Source organism: Bos taurus, chromosome 22, assembly GCF_002263795.3.
Source record: "Bos taurus isolate L1 Dominette 01449 registration number 42190680 breed Hereford chromosome 22, ARS-UCD2.0, whole genome shotgun sequence".
NCBI classification, from domain to species: Eukaryota; Metazoa; Chordata; class Mammalia; order Artiodactyla; family Bovidae; genus Bos; species Bos taurus.
In genome coordinates this window covers 11,122,203-11,139,324 of record NC_037349.1, presented here as the reverse complement: position 1 = coordinate 11,139,324, position 17,122 = coordinate 11,122,203, and the positions used below count along the sequence as shown (strand labels likewise).

At 43.7% G+C, this 17,122-nt stretch overlaps 1 protein-coding gene across 1 annotated transcript in view; it reads right to left on the bottom strand.

Moving 5' to 3' along the window:
* The window catches only part of ITGA9 (integrin subunit alpha 9), a 361,696-nt gene that overhangs the window by 130,776 nt on the left and 213,798 nt on the right, over window positions 1-17,122 (bottom strand). Inside the window, exon 18 of the mRNA NM_001192718.2 lies at window positions 5,703-5,853. Within this exon, the coding sequence (NP_001179647.1) occupies window positions 5,703-5,853 (151 nt within the window). The remainder of the gene's footprint in view (window positions 1-5,702; window positions 5,854-17,122) is intronic.

The window sequence follows — 17,122 nt, the reverse complement described above, 5'->3', positions numbered from 1 at the left end:
TATTTTTTGCTCAGTCTCAGAAACTGAGACATCGTTAACTGTGTGCTGACAGAAAAGACTGGAGATCTTGGAGGCAGAGTCTGCGCTCCAAGTTGCTCTGTGACTCTGGAAAAAAGGGATAGCTAGCCATCACACACAGATCTATCCACCCACATCACCTGTTCAGGTGAGGGGCCTACACAGGTGACCCTTGAGCTGAGATGCGAGGTTGGAACAGTTCATTAAACAAACTGGGGTTGAAGTATTCCTGAGTAAAGGCAGCTTAAGCAAGAAATTATGAGTGGATTCAAGGGTGTATGTGGGGGATGGTGACTGTGAGGCTGGGAGGAGGGGAGGCAGGAAAGACCAGGCTGGGAAGGGCCTCTCATGAACAGCTGAGGAGCCTGAGATCCATCCTAAAGAATGTGAAGCAGGAGGAGTAATGAGATTAAATTTCTTCTCAAATTTTTATGGTAAAACTGAGATTATAGACTTATTTTATATTACTATTCAAAATTATTATTTACTGAGGCAATAATTATTGTTTCACATTTGCTTCCTATTGTAAATATTTGTAAAAGTTGCTTTTGCTTACTTTTTTGTTTATTTGGCTTTAATACACTTTTTAACCCACAATACACTACATATGTAAGTAGCCGTTTCTCAGGAAGAGTTTCATGGTTATTTAAGCTCTCTTTGCTTACATGCTGCCAGTGCCTTGCTCATGTTCCCCAGAACGATCCCAAGGGCTGGTCACTTGAGGCCAGTCTCCTTCCAGGCTTGAAGCTCCCCCATCTCTCTGCCTGAGTTGTTTCCTGGCCCCAGGAAAGGAAATGTGGCCCAGAGCCAGGGAAGGCTGCAAAGGCTGGACAGACAGTTAATGCCTTTGGAGCGATTCTTCATGGATGAGAAACAGGAGTTGGTAGATAGACCCTCCAGCAGCTTCCTTACCCCGCACAGCAATGATTCTGAGGGGTGTTCTAGAGTCTGTCTCTCAGAGGAGCTGCAGCAGGACAGAGCACAAACTGCACACGGCACAACCTGCCCTTCTGTGCACACTTTCCCGTCTTGTCCCTTTGCATCAAAACTCATCACTCCCGCACTGTGCCTCCCCCCACCTCATTCTCCAACTACCTGTACCACAGTCATTGTGTCCAGGTCTGCTTTGGGGGGGAGTCCAAACTAGAAGAGTTAGCAGACTTCACAAATTCTTATATATCCAAAGCTATCCTTATTTTGCTTTCACCATGCAGGGCAAGTTGGCTGGGTATAGAATTCTTACTTCACTATGGAACACAATCTAATTATTGCTATTAATGTTACAAAAGCTGGAAAAGAATGAGTTTCTTTGTTTTCTGATAGATACGGGTAGCATCATTTTTACACTGCAAAAACTGAAATATGATGAAGCTGTATGTAAGCATTAAACCATTTTTAACACTTTTTCCTGATGTCTGCAGCATCATTTACAAAAATGGGGATTCTTTTTTGCTGTCTACTCAGGTCTTCTATCGGAGAAGGCAATGGCACCTGACTCCAGTACTCTTGCCTGGAAAATCCCATGGATGGAGGGGCCTGGTCGGCTGCAGTCCATGGGGTCGCTAGGAGTCGGACACGACTGAAGCGACTTCACTTTCACTTTTCACTTTCATGCATTGGAGAAGGAAATGGCAACCCACTCCAGTGTTCTTGCCTGGAGAATCCCAGGGACGGGGGAGCCTGGTGGGCTGCTGTCTCTGGGGTCACACAGAGTCGGACACGACTGAAGCGACTTAGCAGCAGCAGCAGGTCTTCTATTCCAGTGATTCTGGAATGATTTCCATTTGCTGATTCTCCAGCCTCCACCTTCCATATCTAGTCTTCACTTCCATCCTTCTCCACTGCTCTGTTGTTTTTCTCTATAAATTCTCAGAGATCTTCTCAAATACGCCCTCCACAACAATGAATCAGTTTCCTGTACTGCTAATTCTGCTCCTTTCTGATCATAACAAATATTTTAATTCTGTCATTGCTCTCTTGGTTTCATTATAATACTTCCTAATCCCACCCACAAACTTTTTTTTTTTTTTTGCTTCTCTCTCAGCCCTTTCCATTTTCCTCTCAGTCCATTGTTCTACTATCTGATCATTTGCTGGGTTCACTTTTTTTTTTCTTGAATTTTACTAAGAAAACAGATGTTCTGTAAAATTTACTTTTGCTTTCTATTAATAGTCTTTTAAAAGGTATGCTTCCCCTCTGTTTTTGGAGTTACACTTTTCTTATTTAACACATTGGGACCTTTTTGTAGGGCCCATGCTGGTTCTGGTAGTTCTCTCAGTGTGGGTGGGCCCCTTCCTGCCTCACTCATTACCCACCTACGTATTGTTGAAAACTTGCTCTGGGCTGAATGATGCCACTTATATTCCCCAATTGATTAACTTTGCAGTTGTGGTTATAGTCACAGGAAGGGGTTTTTTTCTTTGTTACTCCTTCTCCTACTGCACTGAAGGGCGTGTCAGCCATATGCTTTTCTAGCTGGCCCTGCCTCTGTAGCCACTACATGATATGATGTCTCTGTGCCTTGACACCTTTCTTGGACTAATGCCCACCAGAGCCCAAAGAGCCCGATACCTTGCCAACTTTCTGCCAAATTGAAACCAGTGTCCCCTGTGCCAAAGGTTTTAAAGGTCACTGGGACTCAATGGCGAAGAGATAACATGTGCTCTCGTTGGCCCCGTGATCAGCTACAGGAGCCAATGGCACACCTGCGTCCTGCTCAGGTGCGTCACCCTTGACTGACTGAGTCCCCTTATCCAGGATGTCTCCCCAGTGGTTAATAATGATGGGTGGAAATGGTGCTCCCCTTCCACTTCAACAGGGACAATTCTGCTGATTAATTTATGCTCTAGGGCACCCTCCATCTCTTTTTACCCCACAGATAGACCAGGGCTGGTTTGGGATTTTGTACCCTTCCTCAGACCTTTCCGCCCCATTCGGCTTCCCTCACTTCTTTTCTCCTGAGAACATTCCTCCAATAGATCAGGTGTGCCCAGATTACATGCAGTAAGGAGGGAATGGGGAAATGTATGAAAAACCCAGATTGTATAGTAGGTAATCAATAAATGTGACTTCCCATTCTCCAAATAATTATAGGATTTTAACTTATATGCAGAGTACATCATGAGAAACGCTGGGCTGGAAGAAGCAGAAGCTGGAATCAAGATTGCCGGGAGAAATATCAATAACCTCAGATATGCAGATGACACCACCCTCATGGCAAACAGTGAAGAGGAACTAAAAAGCCTCTTGATGAAAGTGAAAGAGGAGAATGAAAAAGTTGGCTTAAAGCTCAACATTCAGAAAACGAAGATCATGGCATCCGGTCCCATCACTTCATGGGAAATAGATGGTGATTGCAGCCATGAAATTAAAAGATGCTTACTCCTTGGAAGGAAAGTTACGACCAACCTAGACAGCATATTCAAAAGCAGAGACATTACTTTGCCAACAAAGGTCCGTCTAGTCAAGGCTATGGTTTTTTCAGTGGTCATGTATGGATGTGAGAGTTGGATTGTGAAGAAAGCTGAGCGCCGAAGAATTGATGCTTTTGAACTGTGGTGTTGGAGAAGACTCTTGAGAGTCCCTTGGACTGCAAGGAAATCCAACCAGTCCATTCTAAAGGAGATCAGCCCTGGGTGTTCTTTGGAAGGCTTGATGCTAAAGCTGAAACTCCAGTACTTTGGCCACCTCATGCGAAGAGTTGACTCATTGGAAAAGACTCTGATGCTGGGAGGGATTGGGGGCAGGAGGAGAAGGGGACGACAGAGGATGAGATGGCTGGATGGCATCACTGACTCGATGGACGTGAGTCTGGGTGAACGCCTGGAGTTGGTGATGGACAGGGAGGCCTGGCGTGCTGCGATTCATGGGGTTGCAAAGAGTCGGACACGACTGAGCGACTGAACTGAACTGAACTGAAGGAAAATATCATTTGCTCATACTAATTGCTCCAAAAGATAGTCATCACAATATTATTCAAAAGATAATAAAACTGGAACTAATCTAAATATCCAATAGCATGAATTCATAGGCAATCCATACTATATCCTACGATAGAATATTATACAGTCTCCAAGCCGAAAAGAAAAACATGGTGAAAGGAAGTAAAGTAAGAAGCAGGAGGCTTCTTTGTTTACAAAATAATACCACGAAGTCTTTATACTAACAGTGAGGCCAACTCTGAGCTTTCTAGAACAGGGATAATGAAGCTTAGTTGGTTATAAGGATGACTCTGTCCACAGATACAAACAAGCTGAAATGCTCTGGAAAAGTACAGCCATTCCTAATTTAGAGGCAGAGAGAAAGTTCTTCCATGGGCTTGAGTGTGGGATAGTGATGACCCAGCCACCAGTTATCATAAAGATGGGTTCCACAGGTCTGGTCCCTGAGTGAACCCCTCTCCCCCTACCCATCCTCCTACCCTGAACAGGAAGATGGCATCGTGGCACATGACATTCTGTAAAAGAGATTCTGTCCATAGCCAGGTAACAGAAGTCTATGGATACTTGGTTCCCTCTGGACTGAGATTAAATCAGGGACAATTTTGGGGGTTTAGAGGAGCTGGAAAGTATGCTCTTCTTGCATTCAGTGCTTCTGTGGCCTCCACTATCCTGGAGCTCCAGAAGCTACGTAGCATCAGGGAGTCTGAGATATCTCTTGGGAAGTTCTTGGAATGCCATTCTAGATGTCTATATACTTCAGCTGCCCTGTAAGCTGGGCAGGGTTGGCACGTCCTGGTCGAACTATTGAGCCTGACAGGATCTGTGCCTGGACAAAGGCTGCCCACAGCCTGAAGGCTGGCCTAGAGCTCACGTGTGGGCAGGGCCAAGGTTTATCTCAGAAAGTGATTTTGGCTCCGTTTCTACACAGACATCAAGGCACTGCAGTTCACTGCTGTGAACATTTTGAAAAGCTGCAGAAGTTCCCATCAGAAGAGCTGCCCACAGGTAGATAACCTGTCTAACCACAGGTAGACAACCTCCATGGAAGGACGCCTGAGTCCAGTCATTCCTCCTGCTTGCCTGTGGATGAGGTCTGTTACTCTTTCTTCCCCAAAGTGGTTCACTGAGGGGGATTATGGAACAGGAGAGAAAACCAGGTCCTTTTTCCTTTCTGAGTCATGCTATTTAAACATCATTCAAATAAATTAAATTGCTCTTAAAAACGCACTCAATTCATAGAAATAATTTAATTTCCTCAATTCACTAAAATATTTCAGGAATAAGTCAATATGGCAAAGCCAAGGCTGATGTTCATGACCCTTGAATGGAAAACATCAAAGGCATCGCTGGTGATAACTCATGTGATAAGCAGTGATTTGCTTTCATTTCTTATCTGGTCTTTCACAACCACTGCTGACCTAAAGCATGAATCCTGTAGAACATGCGTGAGCCAGAGATGATGACTGTATCATCTCAGAGAAGGGGCCAGAATACAACTGTGTGGAGAGGGTTTCACAAGATAGAAGGGACGGGAGGTAGTGTCAAATACAGATATGGCTCCAATGCACAGTGGGTATTCAGTTTCTTCTTTGGTTTTACCAACAATGCTTTCTAAGTCCAGAAGGAAATCATTGTAATAATTCCAAATGAGCCTCCACACAAAGTAACAGTATTTGCATAATCACTGCATATTCCAGGCTATGATGAAAGTCAGCAAATGCACTAGACACAGGGCCTTCTTACCTTCTGCCACATGTTGATGAAGAAGAGCTCCCGAGAAACGTTGAATGACACGTTGGCATCATAGGCATCATCCCCGAGGTTGGAGATGGAGATGTTTAGGGAGATGTTCTTCACAGCCCCCAGAGCTAGATACGGGGTTTTCTCATCAACGCTAAAAGGAAAAATGAACAGCAATAAGTGTGCTGAAACTTTCACTAATATATTAGTAACATGGAATGTAGTGGGTAGCTGAGAGCAGGGGAGGCAGGTGGGAGAAACTCCTCTGGATCAGGACTACAAATCCCAGGAACCCACTAATTAGCCATGTGTTCTGGGATACCCAGTCAGCCCTCATGGACCTCAGCTTCCACATCTAAGCACGGGGCGGGGGTGGGGGTGGGGTGGGGTTCTGTGGTGTGCAGCCTAACTCACTCACTAGGCCATCCTATGGCTCATGTGAAATCTAGTGTATCCAACTTGGAAAATTATAACACATTTAATAACCTAATCGACTTCCCTGGTGGCTCAGATGGTAAAGCGTCTGCCTACAATCAGGAGACCCGGGTTCAATCCCTAGGTCAGGAAGATCTCCTGGAGAAGGAAATGGCAACCCACTCCAGTATTCTTCCCTAGAAAATCCCATGGACAGAAGAGCCTGGTAGGCCATAGTCCATGGAGTTGCAAAGAGTAGGACATGACTGAGAGACTTCACTTTCACCTTCTTTCAATAACCTAATCATGGATTTTGGTTATAGGATAATTCACTCAACTATTTCTAAGCACCTACGACATGCCAATCACTACTTTATAGGCTAGAGAAAGCAGTGAACAAAAGAGAGTTCTTGCCTTCCTGTAGCTTTAAGGAGACAAAAAACATATACACAAAGAATCAAATATACAGGTCAGATTGGGTAAGAGCAATGGAGAAAACTTACAAAGGGTAAGAAGGATAGAAGGCACCATAGTTGGAGGGAGAGTAGGGTGCAATTTTAAATAAGCAGGTTCAGGGAAGCTGCACTGAGGTGGCCTCTCAGTAGAAACCAGGAAGGAAGAAAGACAGCAAGATGCACAGAATTTGGGAACTAGCAAAGGAGAAGTCATGCCTGGTGTGTTCAAGGATAGCTAGGAGACTAGTGTGGCTGGAGAAGAATGAGTGAGGTGCAGAGTGGGGAGGGGAATGGGTTTAGTGGTGAACGGATGGAGTCATCACAAGGACCTTAGTTTGCCTCTGAGACAGGATCCTGCAGGGCTCTGAACAGGGGATGATATGGTCTGACTTCCATATTTAAAGGCTCACACTGGCTGTGATGTACATGGTGAGTATACTCAGTCAGAGGGAAAGAGAGCCTGGTGAGAAGGTTCTTATAAGAATTCAGGTATAAGAAAATGGCAGCTCAAACCACGGGGGTAGAAGCTGAGGTTATATTCTAGATGTTTCAAAAATTGTGCCAATATATTTTGCTCACAGATTGGAAGAAGGGTGTTCAGGAAAGAGAAGAGTCAAGGATAGCTGCAAGAATTTTAGATTCAACAACTGGAAGGAAAGAGGTGTCACTTATCAAGATGCGAAAGACCAAAGGTATAGAAGGTCAGCAAAGAACATTCAAATGCCTACTGGATTTTTAAGAAGAGACGCTGAGAGAGTTGGATGTAGCGGTCTGGAGTGAAAGCAGGGGATCAGGGCCAGAGACACGCATTTGGGGTGGATTAGAAGTGACCACTAGGGAATACATTTAAATAGAGAAGGGGGGCTCACACTTAGCAATTAAAGATGATGATAAGCCAGCAAAGGAGACAGAAAAAGAGTGAATAAGGAGACAGGAGAAAAATCAAGACAGTCTCCAAGCAGCCACATGCTTCAAGAAAGGAGTAATCAATTTCATCAAATGTGGCAAAGTAACATGAAAAATTAGAACTGGCCTTTGGAATTAGCCATCTGGGGGTCATTGGTGATCTTGATAAGAACTTCTGAAGTGCAGTGTCAGGGATAAAGCTTGTCTGGAGTTGGTCTGAGAGAGGTAGGGGTAGAAGAAATGAAAACAGTGGGCATAGCCAATTCTTTGGAGGAGTTTTTCAGTTAAGGAAAGCAGAGAAATAGGATGACAGCTGGTAGGGGAAATGGCTCAAAGAAATTGCTTTTTTATTTTCAGAAAGGAATTAACATGGCATATTTACATGATACTGGGAAGGATCTACTAGACAGAGGGCAAGTAATGAAGATATGACAAGGCACAGTTGCTGGGTGGCCTGGTGAACAAACAGAGGGGCTGGCCTCAGCCGGTATGAAGTGAGAAAACGGGGCACATGGCCCAGATGCATCAGTAGATGTGTGGTAGGAAGAAATGAAAGTTCCCCTGGGAATGCCTCTCCTTTGCAGTGAAATAAAAGCAGAGTCCAAGACCGGGAAGGGAGAGGAGGAGGGAGGAACGTTTGAAGAGGGAGGAGATGGAGGGAAATGGCAGCCCAGGAGAGTGGGGTAAACAGACCTTCAATGAGATGAGGATGGTGGTGGGGACAAGGATGAAGACGCACATGAGACTGACAACTATTAGGTGATGTGAGCTTCAGACAAAAATCACACTGGAGAACAGTCTCTGATTGGCCAACCAGTTGGTAGCAGATGTGATCAAGCCTACGAGGGTTTGAGTGATGGATGTGCATGTGTGCATGCTAAGTTGCTTCAGTCGTGTCTGAGTATTTGTGACCTTATGGATGTAGCCCGCCAGGCTCCTCTGTCCATGGGATTTTCCAGGCAACAACAGGGGACTGGGTGGCCATTCCCTTCTCCAAGGGATCTTCCAGGGTCCAGGAAATTGAACCCACGTCTCCTGCATTGGCAAGCAGCTTCTTTACCACAAGCGCCACCTGAGAAACCCTGAATGATGGATAGTTGCTATTTTTGGCCACTCAGGATCCTGAAACCTTCCTGTTTGGAGGGAATCTCAAGATTGGTAGGAGAGGAAGATAAGCAGTAGAGGGGGCAGACCCTGCCTTTGCTCTCCTTTTGGTCATTCAAGTGTGGGCACTTAAGTAAGTGCAGTCATGTAACTAAGGGTAGTCAAGTGGCCTCAGTGTGGGTGGTGGATGCTGCCAATTGGGGCCATGAATTCTAAGGGCTGCCCAAAGACACTAGGGCTCTCTGAGATCATCTAAGGCAGTTGCAGAGGAGTTGAGAGCCCAGAGCTGGCATTTTGGGCTAAGCCTTGCCTCTTCTTCCTGCCTCGGCTCTGAACCATATCCTTCCAACAAATTCCTTTTCCACTTAAATTAACATGTTCATTGCTGTTTGCAACCATTAATACAGCATGAAAGAGAAGAAAACTCTCCAAAATCTCAGCAAGCTGTAATACTTTGAAATATGGATTTTTGCAAGGGAGGAATCAGCATTACCCATCTATGAAGAGAGGACCTCACTTTCCTGCATGCCTGGCACGTCAACAAGAATAACATATGTAACGAGAGATCTAATGGCCTTGCTTTTGGAAGCAACACTCTGAGGAAACAAACAAGATGTGAAAAATTAACTTGGAGAAAAGCTTCAAATTCTTGAAAGGCCTCCAACAGATGAAGACCTTAACCTCCAGTTATTGTGGCAATTATTTATTATTGTTGGCCATTTTCATTTGAAACAATTGATGGGTTATTTCTGTCCTCCTGTTTGCTTTTGTAAGATTAAAGGAGTAATCCTCAGGCCTTGAAGAATTATGAGAGTGTTAGCCTCACTTTATCTCAAGAAGGAATTGCATAAGCACCCACAAGTAGCTGCAGAAAGTGTCCACTGTTTCCAAATGAAATATTAAGCATACAGACAAGAGAGAAAAGCTGAGGACAATGGGGCAGGGGCTGCCTCCTCACACCAGTGCTGTTGTTCATGTGATCAGCCTCCTCCCCTCGTGTATATATGGCAAGGGATATCTAACCTTTTGCTAGCCCCCAAAGCTCAGGCCTCTATCACTGAATCATGCAGCAAGGTCATTCCCAGGATTTCAAAGTCAAGTGATGCAAACTTGGCTCTATGATTAAGGAAAGCCAGGGACCTTCCAGGGCCGAAAGCAAACTCAGACGTTGTAACAAAAGAATCTTCCAAGCTGTTTTCACTCTTTCCCCACATCTAAAAATCCATGTACAAAACAGTACATCTCTGTTTCCAAAGCTATTCTTAGAAATGCAATGCAGTGTAATTTGCCTGGTGCTGGGTATTTTCAAACAAGTTGTCCTGAAACCTACAACAGCATGAAGAGCTCCTGGTGTCAGTTCCATTTTTAGAGATGAGGAAATCGAGATGCCGTGAGATAAGGTGGCCAAGTTGCTGGGCTTAGAATTCAGTGCCTCCCATGCCTCTCCACCACAGCCCATGTTCTCCAGCCCCTCTCACTCCTCTAGGAGGTCCTCTTTGGTCTCCCTTCTGAGTGAAATAAATCTCCCGATTAGGAGCTTCTTCAGTCCCAGGACTCCACCAGCTCTTCATGGCATTTCCCAAGGCTGGGTTGACATATTTATTTCCAGGCTATTTGATTAAGGATGATCTCTTCCCCCTACTAGGATCTAGGCACCAGCAGGCAGGAACCTATTTCTGGTTTTGCCTGTCACTGAACCCTCAGGGATAAACGGTGCCTAATTTAGTAGGTGTTCAACAAACTCCTGTTGAATGAATGAATGAATGAATGGCATGGACAACATCCCACAACAGATTGTCAGTTCAACCTTCACATTTACAGGTGAAGATGCTGAGAACCCCACAGGGGAGCCCACTTTGATCAAGGTCACCTGGGCACAAAGGCACTGAGCTGGAACTAGTGCCAAACTGCCTTCGTCACAAAGGCTGCCTGAGCTGTAGCTCTTATATAAACTCCACCTCAGTCAGAAAGGGCTTTGGCAAGAAATGTCTTTTAATGACATCTGAGAAAAACAAGATTCCACAAAGACCAACCCCTCAGACAGGACTGCTGAAAGAATAAACTGGTGGGACACAGCGTTTTTGTGCCAAACATTCCACAGGTGCTTTCTGACTTGCTGAAGAACCATCTTTCTAATGTTCAAGGTATTTTAGTCCCCGAGAAATTTTCCCATTAATTCTAATTTGCTTTCACAGTCTTTTAAGTGGGTCAGACTTCTATGTACACCAATGACTCGTGTACTTTTATACGAAAATCATGATTAGTCATTAACATAAGGTACAAACTGTACAGTTTCTATAAAGCTTATCTTACAGCAGATATCTGAGCTATCAGAAAGGAGTGCACAAGGCTGTATATTGTTACCTGCTGATTTAACCTATGCAGAATACATCATGCGAAATGCCGGGCTAGATGAAGCACAAGCTGGAATCAAGACTGCCGAAAGAAATATCAATATCAGATATGCACGTGACACCACCCTTAGGGAAGAAAGCGAAGAGGAACTGAAGAGCCTCTTGATGAAAGTGAAAGAGAAGAGTGGAAAAACTGGCTTAAAACTCAACATTCATAAAACTAAGATCATGGCAGCCAGTCCCATCGCTTCACAGCAAATAGATGGGGAAATAATGGAAATAGTGACAGACTTAATTTTTGGGGGCTCCAAAATCACTGCAGATGGTGACTGCAGCCATGAATTTAAAAGTGGAAACAGTGAGAGACTTTATTTTTGGGGGCTCCAAAATCACTGCAGATGGTGATTACAGCCATGAAATTAAAAGACACTTGCTCCTTGGAAGGAAAGTTATGATCAACCTAGACAGCATATTAAAAAGCAGAGACATTACTTTGCCAACAATGGTCCATCTAGTTAAAGCTAAGGTTTTTCCAGTAGTCATGTATGAATGTGAGAGTTAGACCATAAAGAAAGTAGACTGCTGAAGAATTAATGCCTTTGAACACTCAGTTGTGTTCGACTCTTTGCGACCCCATGAATTGCAGCACACCAGGCCTCCCTGTCCATCACCAACTCCTGGAGTTCACTTAAACTGATCTCCATTGAGCCAGTGATGCCATCCAGCCATCTCATCTTCTGTCGTCCCCTTCTCCTCTTGCCCCCAATCCCTCCCAGCATCAGAGTCTTTTCCAATGAGTCAACTCTTCGCATGAGGTGGCCAATGTATTGGCGTTTCAGCTTTAGCATCAGTCCTTCCAATGAACACCCAGGACTAATCTCCTTTAGGATGGACTGGTTGGATCTCCATGCAGTCCAAGGGACTCTCAAGAGTCTTCTCCAACACCACAGTTCAAAATCATTAATTCTTTGGCACTCAGCTTTCTTTATAGTCCAACTCTCACATCCATACATTGACTACTGGAAAAACCATAGCCTTGATTAGATGGACCTTTGTTGGCAAAGTAATGCCTCTGCTTTCTAATATGCTGTCTGGCTTGGTCATAACTTTCCTTCCAAGGAGTAAGCATCTTTTAATTTCATGGCTGCAATCACCATCTGCAGTGATTTTGGAGCCCCCAAAAATAAAGTCTCTCACTGTTTCCACTGTTTCCCCATCTATTTGCATGAAATGATGGGACCAGATGCCATGATCTTAGTTTTCTGAATGCTGAATTTTAAGCCAAATTTTTCACTCTTCTCTTTCACTTTCATCAAGAGGCTCTTTATTCTTCTTTGTTTTCTGCCATAGGGGTGGTGTCATCTATATATCTTAGGTTATTGATATTTCTTCTGGCAATCTTGATTCCAGCTTGTGTTTCATCCAGCCTAGCATTTCTCATGATGTACTCTACATATAAGTTAAATAAGCAGGGTGACAATGTACAGCCTTGATGTACTCCTTTTCCTATTTGGAATTAGTCTGTTGTTCCATGTCCAGTTCTAACTGTTGCTTCATGATCTGCATATAGATTTCTCAAGAGGCAGGTCAGGAGGCCTGGTATTCCCATTTCTTGGAGAATTTCCCACAGTTTATTGTGAGCCACACAGTCAAAGGCTTTGGTGTAGTCAATAAAGCAGAAATAGATGTTTTTCTGGAACTCTCTTGCTTTTTCGATGATCTAGTGCACGTTGGAACTTGATCTCTGGTTCCTCTGCCTTTTCTAAAACCAGCTTGAATATCTGGAAGTTCACAGTTCACATACTGCTGTAGCCTGGCTTGGAGAATTATTACGTTACTAGTGTGTGAGATGAGTCCAACTGTGCAGTAGTTTGAACATTCTTTGGCACTGCCTTTCTTTGGGAAAAGGGGCCTGAGTAAAGTATACTAAGACATACTAATCCAATTGAGTGTATTCCAATCAACTGTGTTTGAGTTTGCAAAACTTCTTATACTGTTATTAGGACTGACGTTATATTTGTGACCCACAGCTATATTTGATAATGACAACTATAATAATAGTGTGCTCAATGTGCTACTAAATTGTGCCTAACTCTTTGAGACCCCATGGGCTGTAGCCCTCCAGGCTCCTCTGTCCATGGGATTTTTCAGACAAGAATATTGAAGTGGGTTGCCATTTCTTCCTCCAGGGGATCTTCCTGACCCAGGGACAGAACCCCAGTCTCCTGCATTGATGGGCAGATTCCTTACCACTGAGTCATCTGGAAACCCCTTCACAGATAACTGCCTTGTTGTGGAGTGAAGAGGCTTGTGTAACTCAAAGAACCTATGAGCCATGCCAGGTAGGGCCACCCAAGACAGATGGGTCATAGTGGAGAGTTCTGACAAAACAAGATCCACTGTAGGAGGGAATGGAAACCACCCCAGTATACTTGCTGTGAGAACCTCATCAACTGTTTAAAAAGACAAAAAGATCTGACCAAGGTCAGAAGGTTTCCAATATGCTGTTAGGGAAGAGTAGAGGAAAACTACTAATAGCCCCAGAAAGAATGAAGCTGCTGGGCCAAAGCACAATCAACGCTCAGCTGTGGATGTGTCTGGTGATGGAAATAAAATCTGATGCTGCAAAGTACTGCATGGGAATCTGGAATGTTAGGTCCAAGAATCAAGGTAAATTGAACATGATGAAGCAGGAGATGGTAGGAATAAACATTGATATCTTAGGAATCTATGAACTAAAATGGACAGGAATGGGCAAATTTAATTCAGATGACCATTATATCTACTACTGCGGACAAGAATCCCATAGAAGAAATGGAGTAGCCCTCATAATCAACAAAACAGTCCAAAATGCTGTACTTGGGTGCAACCTCAAAAATGACAGAATGATCTTGGTTCATTTCCAAGGCAAGTCATTCAACATCACAGTAATCCAAGTCTATGGCCCTACCACCAATGCCGAAGAAGTTGAAATTGATCAGTTCTTTGAAGACCTAGAAGACCTCCTAGAACTAACACTAAAGAAATATGTTCTATTCATCATTGGGGATTGTAATGCAAAAGCAGGAAGTCAAGAGATACCTGGAGTAACAGGTAAGTTTGGCCTTGGAGTACAAAATGAAGCAGAGCAAAGGCTATCTGAATTCTGCCAAGAGAATGCACTGGTCATAGCAAGCTCCCTTTTTCAACAACACAAAAGACTACTTTACACATGGCTATCGCCAAATGGTCAATACCCAAATCAAATTGATTACATTCTTTGTAGCCGAAGATGGAGAAGCTGTGTACAGTCATCAAAAACAAGACCTGGAGCTGACTGTGGCTCAGATAATCAGTTTCTCATAGCAAAATTTGGGCTTAAAATGAAGAAAGTGGGGAAAACCACTAGGCCATCCAGGTAGGACTTAAATCAAATCCCCTATGAATATGCAGCAGAGGTGATGAATAGAGTCAAGGGATTAGATCTAGATAACAGTGTACCTGAAGAATGTGGACAGAGTTCCGTAATACTGTACAGAAGGCATCGAACAAAACCATCCCAAAGAAAAAGAAAAGCAAGAAGGCAAACTGGTTATCTGAGGAGGCTTTACAAATAGCTGAAGAAAGAAGAGAAGCAAAAAGCAAGGAAGAAAGGGAAAGGTACACCCAAATAAATGCAGAGTTCCAAAGAATATCAAGGAGAGACAGGAAGGCCTTCTTCAATGAATAATGTTTAAAAATAGAGGAAAACAACAGAAGGGGAAAGACTAGAGATCTCTTCAGGAAAACTGGAAATATCAAGGGAATATTTTGCCCAAAGACGAGCACAGTAAAGGACAGAAATGGTAGAGACCTAGGAGAAGCTGAAGCAATCAAGAAGAGATGGGAAGAATACATGGAAGAACTGTACAAAAAAGATCTTAATAAACCTGATAACCATGATGTTGTGGTCAGTCACCAAGAGCCAGACATCCTGGAGTGCAAAGTCAGGTGGGCCTTAGGAAGCACTGCTGTCAATAAAGCTAGAGGATGTAATGGAATTCCAGTAGAGCTATTCAAAACTCTAAAAGATGATGCTATAAAAGTGTTGCACTCAATATGTCAGCAAATCTGGAGGACATAGCAGTGGCCACAGGACTGGAAAATGTCAATCCTCATCCCAATTCCCAAGAAGAGAGTACTAAAAAATGTTTAAACTATCGGACAATTGCACTCATCTCCCATGCTAATAAGGTCATGCTTAAAATCTTGCATGCTAGGCTTCAGTATTATGTGAACCAAGAACTTTCAGATACCCAAGCTGGGTTTTAGAAAAGGCAGAGGAACCAGAAATCAAATTGCCAACATTTGCAGGATCACAGAGAAAGCAAGGGAATTCCAGAAAAACATGTACATCTGTTTCGTCGACTAAAGCCTTTTACTGTGTAGATCATAACAAACTGTGGAAAGCTCTTAAAGAGATGGGAATACCAGACCATCTTATCTGTCTCCTGAGAAACCTGTATGTGGGTCAAGAAGCAACAGTTAGAACCCAATTGGAACAACTGATTGGTTCAAAATTGAGAAAGGAATACAACAGGGCTGTCTGCTGTCAACCTGTTTGTTTAACTTATATGCTAAGTGCATCATGAGAAATGCCAGCTGGATGAGTTATAAACTGGGATTAAGATAGGCGGGAGAAACATCAACAATCTCAGATATGCAGATGATACCACTCTAATGGCAGAAAGCAAAAAGTAACTAAAGAACTAAAGATGAAGGTGAAGGAGGAGACTGAAAAGGCTGGCTTGAAACTAAACATTTAAAAAAAAAACTAAGATCATGGCATCAAGCCCCATTAGTTCATGGTAAATAGAAGGGGAAAAGGTGGAAGCAGTGACGGATTTCCTCTTCTTGGGCTCTAAAATCACTGCAGATGGTGACTGCAGCCATGAAATCAGAAGATGATTGCTTCTTGGCAGGAAAGCAAACAAGCGTGTTGAAAAGCAGAGAGAGACATCACTCCGCTAAGAAAGGTCCATATAGTCAAGGCTATGGTCTTCCCAGTGGTCATGTATGGTTATGAGAGCTGGACCGTAAAGAAGGCAGAGCACCAAAGAATTGATGACTCCTGAAAGTCCCTTGGACAGCAGGGAGATCAAACCGGTCAATCTTAGGGGAAACCAACCCTGAATACTCACTGGAAAGACTGATGATGAAGCTGAAGCTCCAGTATTTTGGTCACCTGATACAAACAGCCAACCCACTGGAAAAGTCCCTGATGCTGGGAAAGACTGAGGGCAGAGGGAGAAGAGGGAGTCAGAGGATGAGATGGCTGGATAGTATCACCGATGCAACAGACATGAACTTTGGCAAACTCCAGGAGAAGGGGAGGGACAGGGAGGCCTGGCATGTTTCAGTCCATGGGGTGGCAGAGTCAGACACAACTGGAAACTGAACAACATCTGCAAAGCCCAGGATAACAGTGTAGGGCAGTCAAATCCATCTATTCTTCCTGCCCTGCCTTCCTCCTTCCACCCTCCTGCCTATCGTCCCTCCCTTCCTCTTTCTAATCATTTATCTAGCCATCACTTTTTAAGACTACCTGCTCAACTGAGGCACCACGGATACAAATTCCATCCCTCAGGAAGTTCACAGTCCAGTGAAGGAAACAAACGTGAGATATAATCTGATGTCAATGTGTGCTAAGAGATAAGGAAACATCCTTATGAGATCCTTTATGTGATGAGAGTACAAAGAAGGGATTCTGCAGGGACAGTGAGGTTAGGAGAGGGCCATGGGGGATATTAGGCAAGGTATTATCAAGGAAGTGAACCATGAATCCTACAATTAATGGGATGTTAGCCCTGTCAACAAAAATGTGGCTGACTGACTATTCACACACATACAAGCACACACCCTAGTTCTTCCATTCATGGAAATCATATTAAAAAGGACACTGTGAAGCAGAACATATTCTCCCATAGGAGAAATGTCAAAATTGGGGCTGCATTCCTGAGTAAGGATTCAGCATCCAACAAATCACAGATATCCTCAACAATGTGCCATAAAAGCAATGACATAAATTATAGCCACTGCAATTGAAAATCATAAAGAATGATGCCTATTCTTAAAAATGAGCAGACATCATAAAATCAGAAATGGAATTCGACAGCTGAATGGGAACTCATTTGCGTTATCATTTTGCAGATAAAGGCCAGAATTAACCACT